General features: G+C 50.8%; 1 protein-coding gene across 1 annotated transcript in view; it reads right to left on the bottom strand.

Annotated features, from left to right (window-relative positions):
* The window catches only part of LOC103782044 (zinc finger CCCH domain-containing protein 18-like), a gene marked incomplete at its 5' end in the record, with an annotated part of 16,443 nt that extends 4,652 nt beyond the window's left edge, over positions 1-11,791 (bottom strand). The window contains 7 exons of the mRNA XM_008949776.1: positions 420-619; positions 1,179-1,339; positions 3,835-3,900; positions 6,771-6,914; positions 8,872-8,973; positions 10,416-10,541; positions 11,591-11,791. Coding sequence (XP_008948024.1) covers positions 420-619; positions 1,179-1,339; positions 3,835-3,900; positions 6,771-6,914; positions 8,872-8,973; positions 10,416-10,541; positions 11,591-11,791 — 1,000 coding nt within the window. The remainder of the gene's footprint in view (positions 1-419; positions 620-1,178; positions 1,340-3,834; positions 3,901-6,770; positions 6,915-8,871; positions 8,974-10,415; positions 10,542-11,590) is intronic.
* Positions 11,792-12,263: the final 472 nt, after the last annotated feature.

Genomic DNA, 12,263 nt, shown 5'->3' with positions numbered 1-12,263 from the left:
CCAGGGGTGGGGACTCCACCACTGCCCTGGGCAGCCTGGCACAGCCCTGGGCAACCCTCCAGGGCAAGAAATTGTTCCTCAGGGCCAACCTAAACTTCCCCTGGTGCAACTTGAGGCAGTTTCCTCTTGTCCTGTCCCTTGTTCCTTGGGAGCAGAGCCCGACGCCCACCTGGCTCCAGGCTCCTGTCAGGAGCTGTGCAGAGCCAGAAGGTCTCCCCTGAGCCTCCTTTGCTCCAGGCTCAGCACCCCCAGCTCCCTCAGCTGCTCCTCCCCACACTTGGGCTCTAGACCCTTCCCCAGCAGCTTCGTTGCCCTTCTCTGGCCACGCTCCAGCCCCTCAAGCTCCTTCTGGGGAGTGTGGGACCATCCGCTCTTCACACCCCCAAAGCAGTGGGAACAGCACCCACCCCACTTCTCACCTTGTTCAAGAGTGTCAGTTTGATCTCCTTGTGGGCGCTGAAGCCCCCGCCCTGCTGAGCCTGGGGGGCAGAGGGCTGCTGGGTCTGCAGGAGCTGCTGGGACTTGCCCCCCGGGGTGGGCTTGGCTGATTTCAGGAGCTGGGTGGGCACATCCCGTTTCCGCTTCTCCTCTTTAGCGCTATCCTCTTTTTTTGACTTGCCTGTGGAAACCAGAGAGCAGCTGTAGCGACTTGTGACCCCTGCCCGAGGATGCTGATGCTGCTCCAGGGACTGAAAAACCCCACATCACTTCACACAGCAAGTGGCCTCAAGGTTAAGAGCTTCAGGAAACCAGAATTTCCACAGAGAGGACACTTAACATAAAAAAAGACAAAGAACAAAAGGCTCCTTGCCGGCAGCTCTGCTACGACCTAAAAAGAGGATGAACAACATGATCCTGGAGCTGCCCAGAAGAATTAGTGTCACCTTGTGAGGGAGAAAGGAAAAGGTAAGTCAGGGGGCATATCAGGCAGATCTCCCAGGCAGTAGGAAGCACCTTTAGAGCCAGACACACATGGATGGAGGGATGTGAACATGTGCTTGCTCCACGGTCTCACCTTCCTGAGGTGAAGCCTCTGGGTTCCCCTGCTCCACACCACAACTCTTTGCTCAACAACCTTCCCAGAGCCTACAGTGCCACCGAGCAACCTGTATTCAGATCCCCACTCTCCCCTTCTTTCCCCAGGATCCCCTTAGAGAAGAAAACACCCAACCAGGTACCTCTACCTTTCTTCTGCTGCGCCGGGGTGGGGGATCGGGAGCTGGCCGAGGACACGGGGCTGGCCAGGTCCGCGTACATGTCCTCGGAGTCGGCGCTGCGCACGGAGCTGCTGCTGGAGGAGGCACTGGAGACAGAGGAAACGCTGCTCACGCTCAGGGACCTGGGGAAAAACAACAGCTCCTTACAGTCAGGAATGCAGCAAGAAGCCAGACACCTTGGCTTTAACTCCCCGTGCGGGGTTGGGGCGTCGGGAGGCTGCTAAGGCAGTGAGAACAGGGGTGGTGACAAAGGCTGCGCCTCCCCGGGTGCAGGTGATGGGAGAAAATGCCAAAAATCTAAGATGCTGGTCTAGAAAGTATTGTTTGTTTATAAAGAGGATTAAGGCAACACGTAAACAGGTCACGTTTCCCCTGGTGAACAAAAAGTGAGAGCAGGGTGTGTGCTATCACCTACAGGTCAGCGTCACAGCTCAGGTCAAGGGCTCCCTGGCCATGGTTTCGTTGTTTGGCCCATGTTTATTCCCAAAGGCTTTAAAGGCCCTGGAGTCCTACAGCCCACACAGCTCCTGCCCAGCTCCCCAGGGTACAGGAGAGCCCAGCGGCCTGTTTTGAGGATGAACAACACACTGTCACAACTGAGAATCATGGAATCATTTGGGTTGGCAGAGACCTTTCAGATCACGGAGTCCAACCCTTCCCCAGCACTGCCAGGTCCCCACTGCCCCGTGTCCCTCACACCACATCTCCACGGCTTGGAAACCCCTCCAGGGGTGGGGACTCCCCCACTGCCCTGGGCAGCCTGGCACAGCCCTGGGCAACCCTCAAGGGGAAAGAAATTGTTCCTCAGCTCCAACCTCAAGCTACCTGGGGCAACTTGAGGCCGTTTCCTCTTGTCCTTGGCAGAAGAACCCAAATCCTATGTGGCTCCAGCCTCCTGTCAGGGATCTGTGGAGAGCCAGAAGGTCTCCCCGGAGCCTCCTTTGCTCCAGGCTAAGCAGTGACATATAGTCCAAGGTGGTGCACTGGAAGATGGCTTGCACATGACCAAGCAGGCTGCAGCAGCAGCCTCAGCAGCCTGGGGTGAGCTGCAGAGCCTCTACCTGCTGGCATCCTGACAGAGTTTTGAGAGGTCCACGGACTGAAGCAACTGGATGAGCCAGAAACTCCTTCTCCAGGAAAACTCTTGGCTAGGAGGTTGTGACAGCAGATCTGGTTTGGGCACACACTGTCTGGCCTGTGTGCTCCCTTTCCCCACACACCTTTGGAAGGAGCACACACGGTCCCAGTGCCACATGAACAACACTTGTGTGGAGTTCTCCCCATCTTCTCCTCCCCATGCAGGGCCAGCGTGCCCAAGAGCTCTCTGAACCTCTTGCATCACCTCATCCCTTCCTGATCTGATGAATGTGACAAGCACATGGTAAACAAGGTTTTATTTCCTTAAAATAACACAAATGTGCCATCCTGGGAGTCCCACAGAGTTCAGCTACCTGAGTTACCACTGCCCAGAGCCAAGTCCTGCTTAATCCACTGCTTTTATACATCTCTATCACAGGGAAGTGTCGTGATTCAAGGCTACCTGTGAGGATTTCAGGGATTCCTGGGTGCAAAGAGATGCAAAAAAAAACCCAACAAAGGACTTAAAGAGTTTTTATTTCATGGCTTTTTTACTGGAGGGTGTCAGCTGCTTACAAATCCCACAGACTAACAGCCATGTAGCTACTCACTTGGGGCTAAACACAAAGGGAACTGGCCATGCAACTCTGCCCACAAAATAAAACTATTCCTAGCTGGGCCTTTTAGGCATTGTCTGACCTACTCCTCCTGACAGGCCAAGCATCTCCCCTAAGGACATTCAGTAACCAGAGGTAGTAGAGGTTTAAAAGAGCAAAGCTCATAGCCCCAAACCATTAACGTGTAACTACATTTGCACATGGGATCAGCCTGGCTTTAAGGGAGATGGTTTGGTCACAGTGTAGGTCAAAATGGGCAGTTGGGCACATGTGACAGATTATTTCCTTGAATAAGTCGTGAGGACATCACCAATGTTGTGCTACTGTCATGATTCAGGACTCAAGATTTGCAACACCACACAAAGAAACAATCCTGTTTCATGTCCTAGTTACTCATAGCTTCTGAGACTCAAAGCTGGAGAGAGCTTTTGCTGCAAGAAGCCCCAAGAGTTAATGGAATCATAGAATTGCTTGGGTTGGAAAAGACCTTTAAGACCATTGAGTCCAACCATTTACCTCACTCTACCAAGTCCACTGCTGACCCATGTCCCTCAGCAACATCTCCATGACTTGGAAACCCCTCCAGGGGTGGGGACTCCACCACTGCCCTGGGCAGCCTGGCACAGGCCTGGACAACCCTCAAGGGCAAGAAATTGTTCCTCAGGGACAACCTCAACCTCCCCTGGGGCAACTTGAGGCCGTTTCTTCTTGTCTTGTCACTTGTGAGAAGGGTCGGCACCCACCTCCCCACAACCTCCCTCTTCAGGGAGCTGTAGAATAGTGATGGAATAATTATGAACAACTTCAGCAAAAGTTATGAAAGGTGGAGGCCATACCTGGATTTTCTGGACCCAGACGGGGAGTGGGAGACTGAGGCAGATGAAGATCTGGAATGAGATCTGGAGAGAGACCGAGACAAGGACCTGGACCGGGAACTGGAACCGCTGTAGCTGCTGGAGCTGCCGCTGATGCTGCCGCTGATGGTTCTCCTGCAAGACACCCAAGGACACCCTCACCTCACTGAAGGACACCCTCACCTCACCAAAGGACATCCTCACCTCACCAAAGGACATCCTCACCTCACCATGCTCTGCCAGGAACGGCCTGGGCAGAGACCAGGCAGGGCCAGCCTGAGCCTCAGGCTCGTAGGCCAGATTGGTGCCTCGCAAACGGGATCGTTTCAGGATCCTCTCCTCAACTTTGGGCTCCCAGTCCTGAAAAAGTGTCTGCTTTCTACCCAGTGGATGTTTTAGGCAAGACTGAATAATGCTGATGAGAGCCAAGCAAAGAATGAGCTCAAGTACTTTAATCCTGTACTGATACCAGGAGCAAATGCTTCCTACACAGGAGGACGGCTCGCTGCGTAACACGGTGGGGCTGACTTGTCCTTCAGGCTGTACAAACAATCACACGAGGGGTTGTTCTGTGACTGACACACCAGGACTAACGTACACAGAGCTGGTTTTTACCTGCACAGCACTGGAGTGCAGGGCAGTGGGGCTTCTGCAGGTATGAGCATGAAGAACACACAAGGCTGGGCTAAAGAATAAAGGCGGGTGACTAAAGACATCCAAGATTATTATTATTATTGTTATTAATGAGTTAAGTGAAATGGAAACTGGAACTGATGGGAGTTTCTAGGGAAAACAAACTGCCACACTCAGTTCTCAGCTATGCAGACAGAACTGCCCAGCCCAGGCCTTTTCCTTAGCTACTGGGAAGAAGCAGAAGATGTGATCCCATGGGAAATCAAGAATTGACCCGGGATCACAGACTCATACAAGGGTTTGGGTTGGAAGGGATCATAAAGATCATCTAGTTCCAACCCCCCTGCCATGGGCAGGGACACCTCCCACTGGAGCAGGTTGCTCAAAGTCCCGACTGGCCTTGAACACTTCCAGGGATGGAGCATCCACAACTTCCCTGGGCAACCTGGGCCAGGGTCTCACCACCCTCACAGTGGAAGAACTTCCTCCTGAATTCTCATTTAAATCTCCCCTCTTCCAATCTGAAGTCATTACCCCTTGTCCTATTACTACAATCCCTTGTAAAAAGTCCCTCCCCAGCTTTCTTGCAAGCCCCCTTCAGATACTGGAAGGCCACCAGAAGGTCTCCCCAGAACCATCTCCTCCAGGCTGAACAATCCCAACTCTCTCAGCCTGGCCTCCTAGCAGAAAGATTCCAGAAGGACACTTCTGAAAACCTGAACAAAAAACAGACTTAAGGCCATCTTCAAAACATACCCAGTGACCCAGAAAACCACATATACCTTACTGCAGGCATGAAACACTCTCCATGTAGTTACTAGAAATGTCTGGTTTATGAGCACACATCTCTTACACACCAAACTCAGTAGTTTGTGTCTTCCACAGGCTAGACACACAGGCACCAAACTGCTATTTCATGACTTCTAATGTAAGGAGGACTCATGGTGAGTTTGAGCTGTGCTTGGCTGACTCTGTGTCCCTCCAAGAACAGGTGATGCTACCTGCATTTTTCCAGGAATATTTTTTAAATCCAGTACAAAGGATTAAGCCTGATAAATATTGAAATACAGCCAAGTGCTCCTGGTTTGAACGCTGCTCTTGTTTCCAATGCAAAGGGAGGAGAAAAAAAAGCAACAAAAACAGTTAGAAGATGGACAGAAAAAAACTTGAAATGTTCAAATTAGTCACATGGGATGATGCCAGGAAAAGAAGAGCAGGGGAGCCAGCAAGCTGTGTGCTGGGGCAGTGAAAGTAGAGGAGTTTTCCCTCCTCTCCTCCAGTGGTACTGCTGGAGGCTGATGAACCAGCTCCTGGGGCCACAGAGAACCACCACTCCCTGCCTACTGACATGTGTTTAGAGTACAGAGGTCCCAAACCCATCCCCATGAATCCTTGACCCTCCAGCAGGGCAGATCTGCCCTCATACAATGGTTTGGGTGGGAAGGGACCTTTAAAGATCACCTACTCCAACCCCCCTGCAGGGAGCAGGGACATCCCCAACTAGAGCAGGGTGCTCAGACCTCCATCAAGCCTAACCCTGAATGTCTCCAGACCCTGAATGTCTCCAAGGGATGGGGCCTCCCCCACCTCTCTGGGCAGCCTGTGCCAGTGTTTCACCACCCTCAGAGTAAAGAACTTCTTCCTAATGTCTGATCTAAATCTCTCCTGCTCTAGTTTAAAACCATTGCCCCTCACCCTGTTGCTACACACCCTTGTAACCAGTCCTGCCCCAGCTTTCCTGTAGGGCCCCTTCAGGTACAGGAAGGCTCATCTCTCTCAGCCTGGTCTTGCAGGAGAGATGCTCCAGCCCCCTGATCATCTCTGTGGCCACCTCTGGCTTTACTCCAACAGGTCCACGTCCTTTTTGTGCTGGGGGCTCCAGAGCTGCACACAGGACTCCAAGTGAGGTCTCACTGGGGCAGAATCCCCTCTCTCCATCTGCCCACACTGCTTTTGATGCAGCCCAGGATGTCACTGGTTCTGAGCTGCAAGTGTGCATTGTTGGCTCACACCCAACCCTACACCCACCAGCACCCCTAAGTCCTTCTGGTCCTCTCCAGACCAAACACACCATCGATTCTTTGCTGTACAGGCTCCACACAAGCACTTCTAAACCAGGCCTTTCTAGCTCTGCAGACCCCAGTTTGGACATGTTTCCTGTATTCCACCTACTTCATCCCCTAGCCAAGCCTTCAGAAGCAAGAGCCACTTGCTGGGGCCAGTCACCAGCATTCACCCCAACCCCCTTCCCTAGGAAACAGATTTCTCCTTCAAAACTGGAGCGCCCTCGTAGCTGGGACTGCCTAGGAAATGCCAGGATTTGTTCTCCCATCCAGGATGCCAAGCCTCACTCCACCCCACAGCTTTCTTACCTCCTGGGTGGAGTCCTTGTCTGACGTTCCTTCCTCCTGGCCTCTCGATTATCCCCTGGTTTGGCTGGCTCTGGTGTGGCTGTGGTAATTTTAGCGAGCGGCTGAGGGACTGGAAGGGCAGCAAGTTTCTTCACAGATTTTTCACTACAAAAATAAAAATTTCCAGGTGGGTGATCGAAATCAGGAGGTACAGGCCACAGAGGTTCTCAAAAGCAATGAAGTATTTGTTCTTGATGAAATATATGATTGCTGTAGCTACAGACAAGTGGTTATTTCACCCTTAAAAGGATCCGTCTCTACTCTAAATAAAGTCACTTTTTCAGAGACAAGTTACTACACAACAGCCAAATTTGGGAGACATTTTTTGACTTATAAATTAACTTAGAAAGTAGACTGTGTGGAATTGCTGTTTCTTACATATGATTCTGTGTGGTTTTACCCCAAACACACCTACTTAAAAACTGCCAGTCAGGCTTCAGAATGCAAGGCACACAGTTTATCTCAAAATGCTCTTTTTTACACCCTCACATGGATTACCAGGGTGCAAAAGAGCCCATGTATGGGCAAATGTTACCCTAAAAATCACTTCTATCTAGCACTCACTACACAAGATGAGAATGACTTTGGCTCTTCAGCACTGCTCAGAGCACTCACTCCAACCCCTGCTCTAATAGCTGGTTACTGTTCAACGTGAAGCTGAGGAAGGGTCTAGAGGCCAAGTGTGGGGAGGAGCAGCTGAGGGAGCTGGGGGTGCTGAGCCTGGAGCAAAGGAGGCTCAGGGGAGACCTTCTGGCTCTGCACAGCTCCCTGACACGTTAGAGCCATGTGGGGATTGGCCTCTTCTCTCAAAGACAAGAGGAAACAGCCTCAGGTTGCCCCAGGGGAGGTTGAGGTTGTCCCTGAGGAACAATTTCTTGCCCTTGAGGGTTGCCCAGGGCTGTGCCAGGCTGCCCAGGGCAGTGGTGGAGTCCCCACCCCTGGAGGGGTTTCCAAGCCGTGGAGATGTGGTGTGAGGGACACGGGGCAGTGGCGACCTGGCAGTGCTGGGGGCATGGCTGGACTCAATGATCCAAAAGGTTTCTTCCAACCAAAAGCATCTGTGATTCTCTGATTCTAACATCCCCAGCACTGATTTCAAGCCTGCTCTTAACCGAGGAGGAGGCAGCATTGAGGAGGAGGCTGCTGTCTGCATACAAAACCAGAGACTGTTAATTCCTCCTCTTGTGCTTAAGAATATCTGCATCCATCCCCTGCAGAAGACAGGATTAAGTGTGTGCAAATTTAGGCAGGGAAACCAAGGCCAGTGCTGGCTGGTGTTGGATGTTACCAAACCCACACCACAAGGAGCACTGTGAGAGTGTAAAGACATCACTGCAGGCACAGAGCCTGTCCCTAACGGGCTGGACCCTCCAAGTTGGGAAGGATGCAAAAAGAAAAAGCAGGTCAATAAGGCACAAAAAGTGTGGCAAAGGGGATTGTCCCATCTTCTGGAGAATTCAGGGGGGATTTCCACTGACTTGCAGGTCACCTTAAAGGAGGTGACATCACTGCTGTGTTGTGTCACCCTCCGACGTAGCCATAATTTACTGCATATTACAGGAGTTTGTGAAATAGCAACTTCAAGTATTTAACAGAGCAGGAGCTCTGGCATAATCTGCCCAGAGGAGTTTCACAGCCTTAATACCTCTGTAATTTGCCTCCAGTATTAGAAGCAGATGAGGCTGAACCGTTTCTTTAGTTTCAGGCTGGGCATTAACTAAAGCTACAGGTAGAGGAATGAATTAAAACTGTCTTCTAACTCCTGTATAAACAAATCTGAACCACAGAATGTTAATTGTAAAGGGTCTTTTCCACCCTAAATAATTCTATGACTATATAATACTTCAGGATACCTGTCCAGTTTAACTTGGACTTAATAAGTAAAAGTGTCACCATTTAATTAAACATGCAAAGCTAAGCACCCTTTGATGCAGGGTCATATTTTGCACCTTCCACTTCTTCCTTAAACTCTCAGGCAGGTCAGAAAGGTCTGACTCAGGGATCAGGCCACTGTTTGGAGCCTCTTCCACATGGCATTACCAGAGCAGAGCTGGAGCCTTACCCCTTCCCAGCGGGTGGTAGCAACTCCCCTTTGGCCTTCGCAAGCGGCTTGTGTGGAGATGGTGTTGGAGAAGGAGAGGGTGAAGATGAGAAGGACCTGGATCTAGGAAGGAAGGACACAACACTCAGCTCAATCTCTGGGTCTGCAGAAAGTTTTTGGTGCATTTAGCCACTGCTCCCTCCTTTGGGTGGTGGTTTCATCCCAGGAACTACTCCCCGCAGGTCTGAGCTTATCCTGGTTTTGTACCTGACTCTGCTCACCAAACCCAACTTCTGTCACCAGACCAGTGGGAAAAGTAGAAAACAAAAGGGAAAAACAGGGTTGGCTGCAAGAAAGGCACTCTCAGGGATTCCACAGCAACACCTGAGGCTTCCTCCATACCCTCTGTATTCTCTCCCTAGGCAGAATCTCTCTACAGGAAAGGAAGTGGGATTTGGACTTGCAAGGTCAGCCTGATTTGTTTCAACCTGCTTGATGTAACTCCTAGTGCAGCCCACAATCCTTTCAACAGCAGCAAAAAAACATCCTGGGAGACAAAAATAACATCTACCTGGATTTCTGGAAGACAAGGAGAAAAATCAAGGGGAGTGTATCAAAGCCAAGAGATCAAAGAGCAAAAGCTGTTTCCTAAGATCAGGACTGACCACAGAGGCAACACCAGATGCTGGCATTCCAGTGATTCACCCCCTGCCAAGACTGGAAGTGCCCTTGTTGCAGCTTTGAACTTCAGAAGACCAGGCACCTGGATGACCAGCTTTCTGTAGAACAGTTAGGCCCTTGGGTGTTCCTCACCCTCCTACCTCTTGGGGACATGCTAATCCACGTGTGTCACCTATGCCCAGCATGGTCCTGCCAGGAGTGGAGCCTGAAATAGGGCAGATGGGGGAAGATCAACCTGCTCCCCAGAAACCCATACTTTCAACTCCCACCTGAGTACTTCCTGGGAGAAACCACCTCTCCCAGCGTGCTCCCATCAACTGGGTGATCCACTCTGTGGGATTTCAGCTCTGAAGAGGTGTCTATCTAGGGAGCCAGTTCTCCTACTATGCATATTCCAGACTTGGGAAACTGTCTGCAGGGCCAAGGAAGTGGCAGAGTTATAAACATGCCACTGGGACATTGAACTGCTGCTTTGAAGTGTCAGGACAAGACACAACTGCTTTAATGAACGTGATTTGCCTCTTTAAATAGAAACTGCAGCCCAACAGAAACGAGTTGCTGGTAAATTCTTCCAATCCAAAAATGATGAACCTCAGCCAGGCTCCTCCAACTGCTCAGCTACCACAGGGATGGCAACTGGCCCAGTCACACCAACATGGTCCTCGTGGGTGGGCATGCTGGGGAGGGGAGGGGGTGGCTGACATAGCTGCTTCACCCAGCAACCAACCCAGCAGCCTCCCTTGCAGTCTAGCGCCTTTCCCTCCCTCAGGAGGGTGGTTTGAAAGGTTTTCTTTTGAGAGTTGGCTGTTTAAGATCGTGGAAAAGTATCTGGTGAAGGTTTGGGAACCAGCACATCATTGAGCTAAAGCCAAGGGAGCCATTACCTGGACCTGCTGCCTGAGAAAGAGCTGTGTCTTGAAGAGCGACTAGAGTAAGAGCTGTAAGATGATGATCTGGAACGAGATCGTGAGGAACCTGAACCAGAATAGGTGGATGAACGAGAAGAGGACCTGAAAGAAAAAAAAACATTGGGATTCAGCATCACTCGAGAAGTCCTCTGAGCCCAAAATCCTGTTTCCAGTATGCTCTTCCCAAGTTCTTAAACACTGCTCCGAAAATTACCTGCCTTCTCCTCAGTGGTCTGCCAGGCCTAGAGCTTCTCCTTGGTCCCCCTTTTTCTTTTTGGAAGGATCCCATTGCTGCTACCCCTTTTTATTCCCTTGAATAGGTCTCCTCTCCTTTAGCTAGTGCCTTTCCACCCTTTTCTGAGAACTCCTTCCACATCATTTTACATCTTTGCACCAGACAATCCCCTGCTAGGCTGGGTCACACAGGTATGAGAAAACAGAAAAATCTCAGGTGCAGTGACCCCAGCAAGAAAAGCTATCTGCTTCAGGAGGGCTTTGGTCTGTAGATCCATATCTTCAAGCCAGCATGTTCCTCATTCCTCTGATAATTCTTCCCCCTCTTTTCAGGAGCTTCAGTTCAAGCATTTACAGAAAATGGATCCAGTTTATGCCTCCACCCTCCCAGATTCAGGGCGCTGCTTTCTGAAAGGTGGATTTTATCTCACACGAGCTGGTTTTGTTGCTCCACTGCATCCCTCTAGGGCTCTTCCAAGCCACCACAACTCCAGTTTTTCCCCAGTAGCATCAACATGCTCTTCCTGGAGTGGGCTCACCTCATCCCCACAGCACTCCTAGACTGAAGAGTCCCTAATTTTTACAGCTTCCAGCTCCTATTAAAGTCAGTTTTCATCTAGATGAGCTACTAATCAATCATCTGCTCTGCTTCCAAGTCTGATTTCCCTGAAGAGTGACTTTTCCAAGGACTTGACTTTTCTTCAACTTCACCAGATCACAGCACCCACAGCTACATGCCCCTTTCAGCTTCCATCCCACCACCTATATCCCATTGCAAGGCCACCTATATCCCATTGCAAGGGCCTAAACGACTCTCCCAAACATCTCAACACCTTCCACGGACAACACAGAGTCATGTCACATCCCTTGACACACGAAGGAGGCTGGGATGTGACAAGCTCTTTGCCTTCACCCACCTTGAAGAGCCAGAAGCAGATGCTGAAGAAGCGGAGGTTTTTCGGCGCCTGCGCGCCCGGCTGGGAGAGACAGAGACCCCCAGTTTCTTTTTGGGGGACTTGGATCGTCGCCAAGGGTCCTTCCATTCATCTGCTCTCTTTGACTGAGTGGTGGTAATTGCAGCTGTCTCCTTCTCCTTCTTTGGTGGCTCAGGCTGACGGCTGGAAAACAAAGAGGAGTTAAGTAGCTGGGACGACTTCTCCTATAGGCAGGCTCATAAAAACACAGGGCTGGGAAAAGATCTCAGAAATACATCCTCTGTACCAGTACTAGCCCCTAACCTGCACCTCAGGATGTTCAGCGCCTTTTTGGGGTGATGAAGGGTTAGAACAGCTGTAATTTTGTAAACCAGAGACTGCAAGCCCACCAAAACAGCAGCACCTGCACGTTTTGTGAACTCCTGTCACACTGACCAAGCTGAGTTCAGCTTTGGCTTTTGGCCTCCAAGGAGTAGACACAGGCACGGCTAAGAAGAAAAGGAAACCTGCTTCTTCCCATGCCAGGGAGCTAGAGCTGGAACAAGCCAAACCTGGAAGGCAGCCTCCAGTGCAATGAAAATACTAAACAGGGCCAGGCTAAGGCCAGACTTTGAGCATGCATCTAGAACACTGTTGATACAGCAAACTGCTGGAA

This window comes from Merops nubicus, unplaced genomic scaffold, assembly GCF_000691845.1.
Source record: "Merops nubicus isolate BGI_N331 unplaced genomic scaffold, ASM69184v1 scaffold1411, whole genome shotgun sequence".
Classification (NCBI taxonomy): Eukaryota; Metazoa; Chordata; class Aves; order Coraciiformes; family Meropidae; genus Merops; species Merops nubicus.
This window is presented reverse-complemented; position numbering and strand designations above follow the sequence as displayed.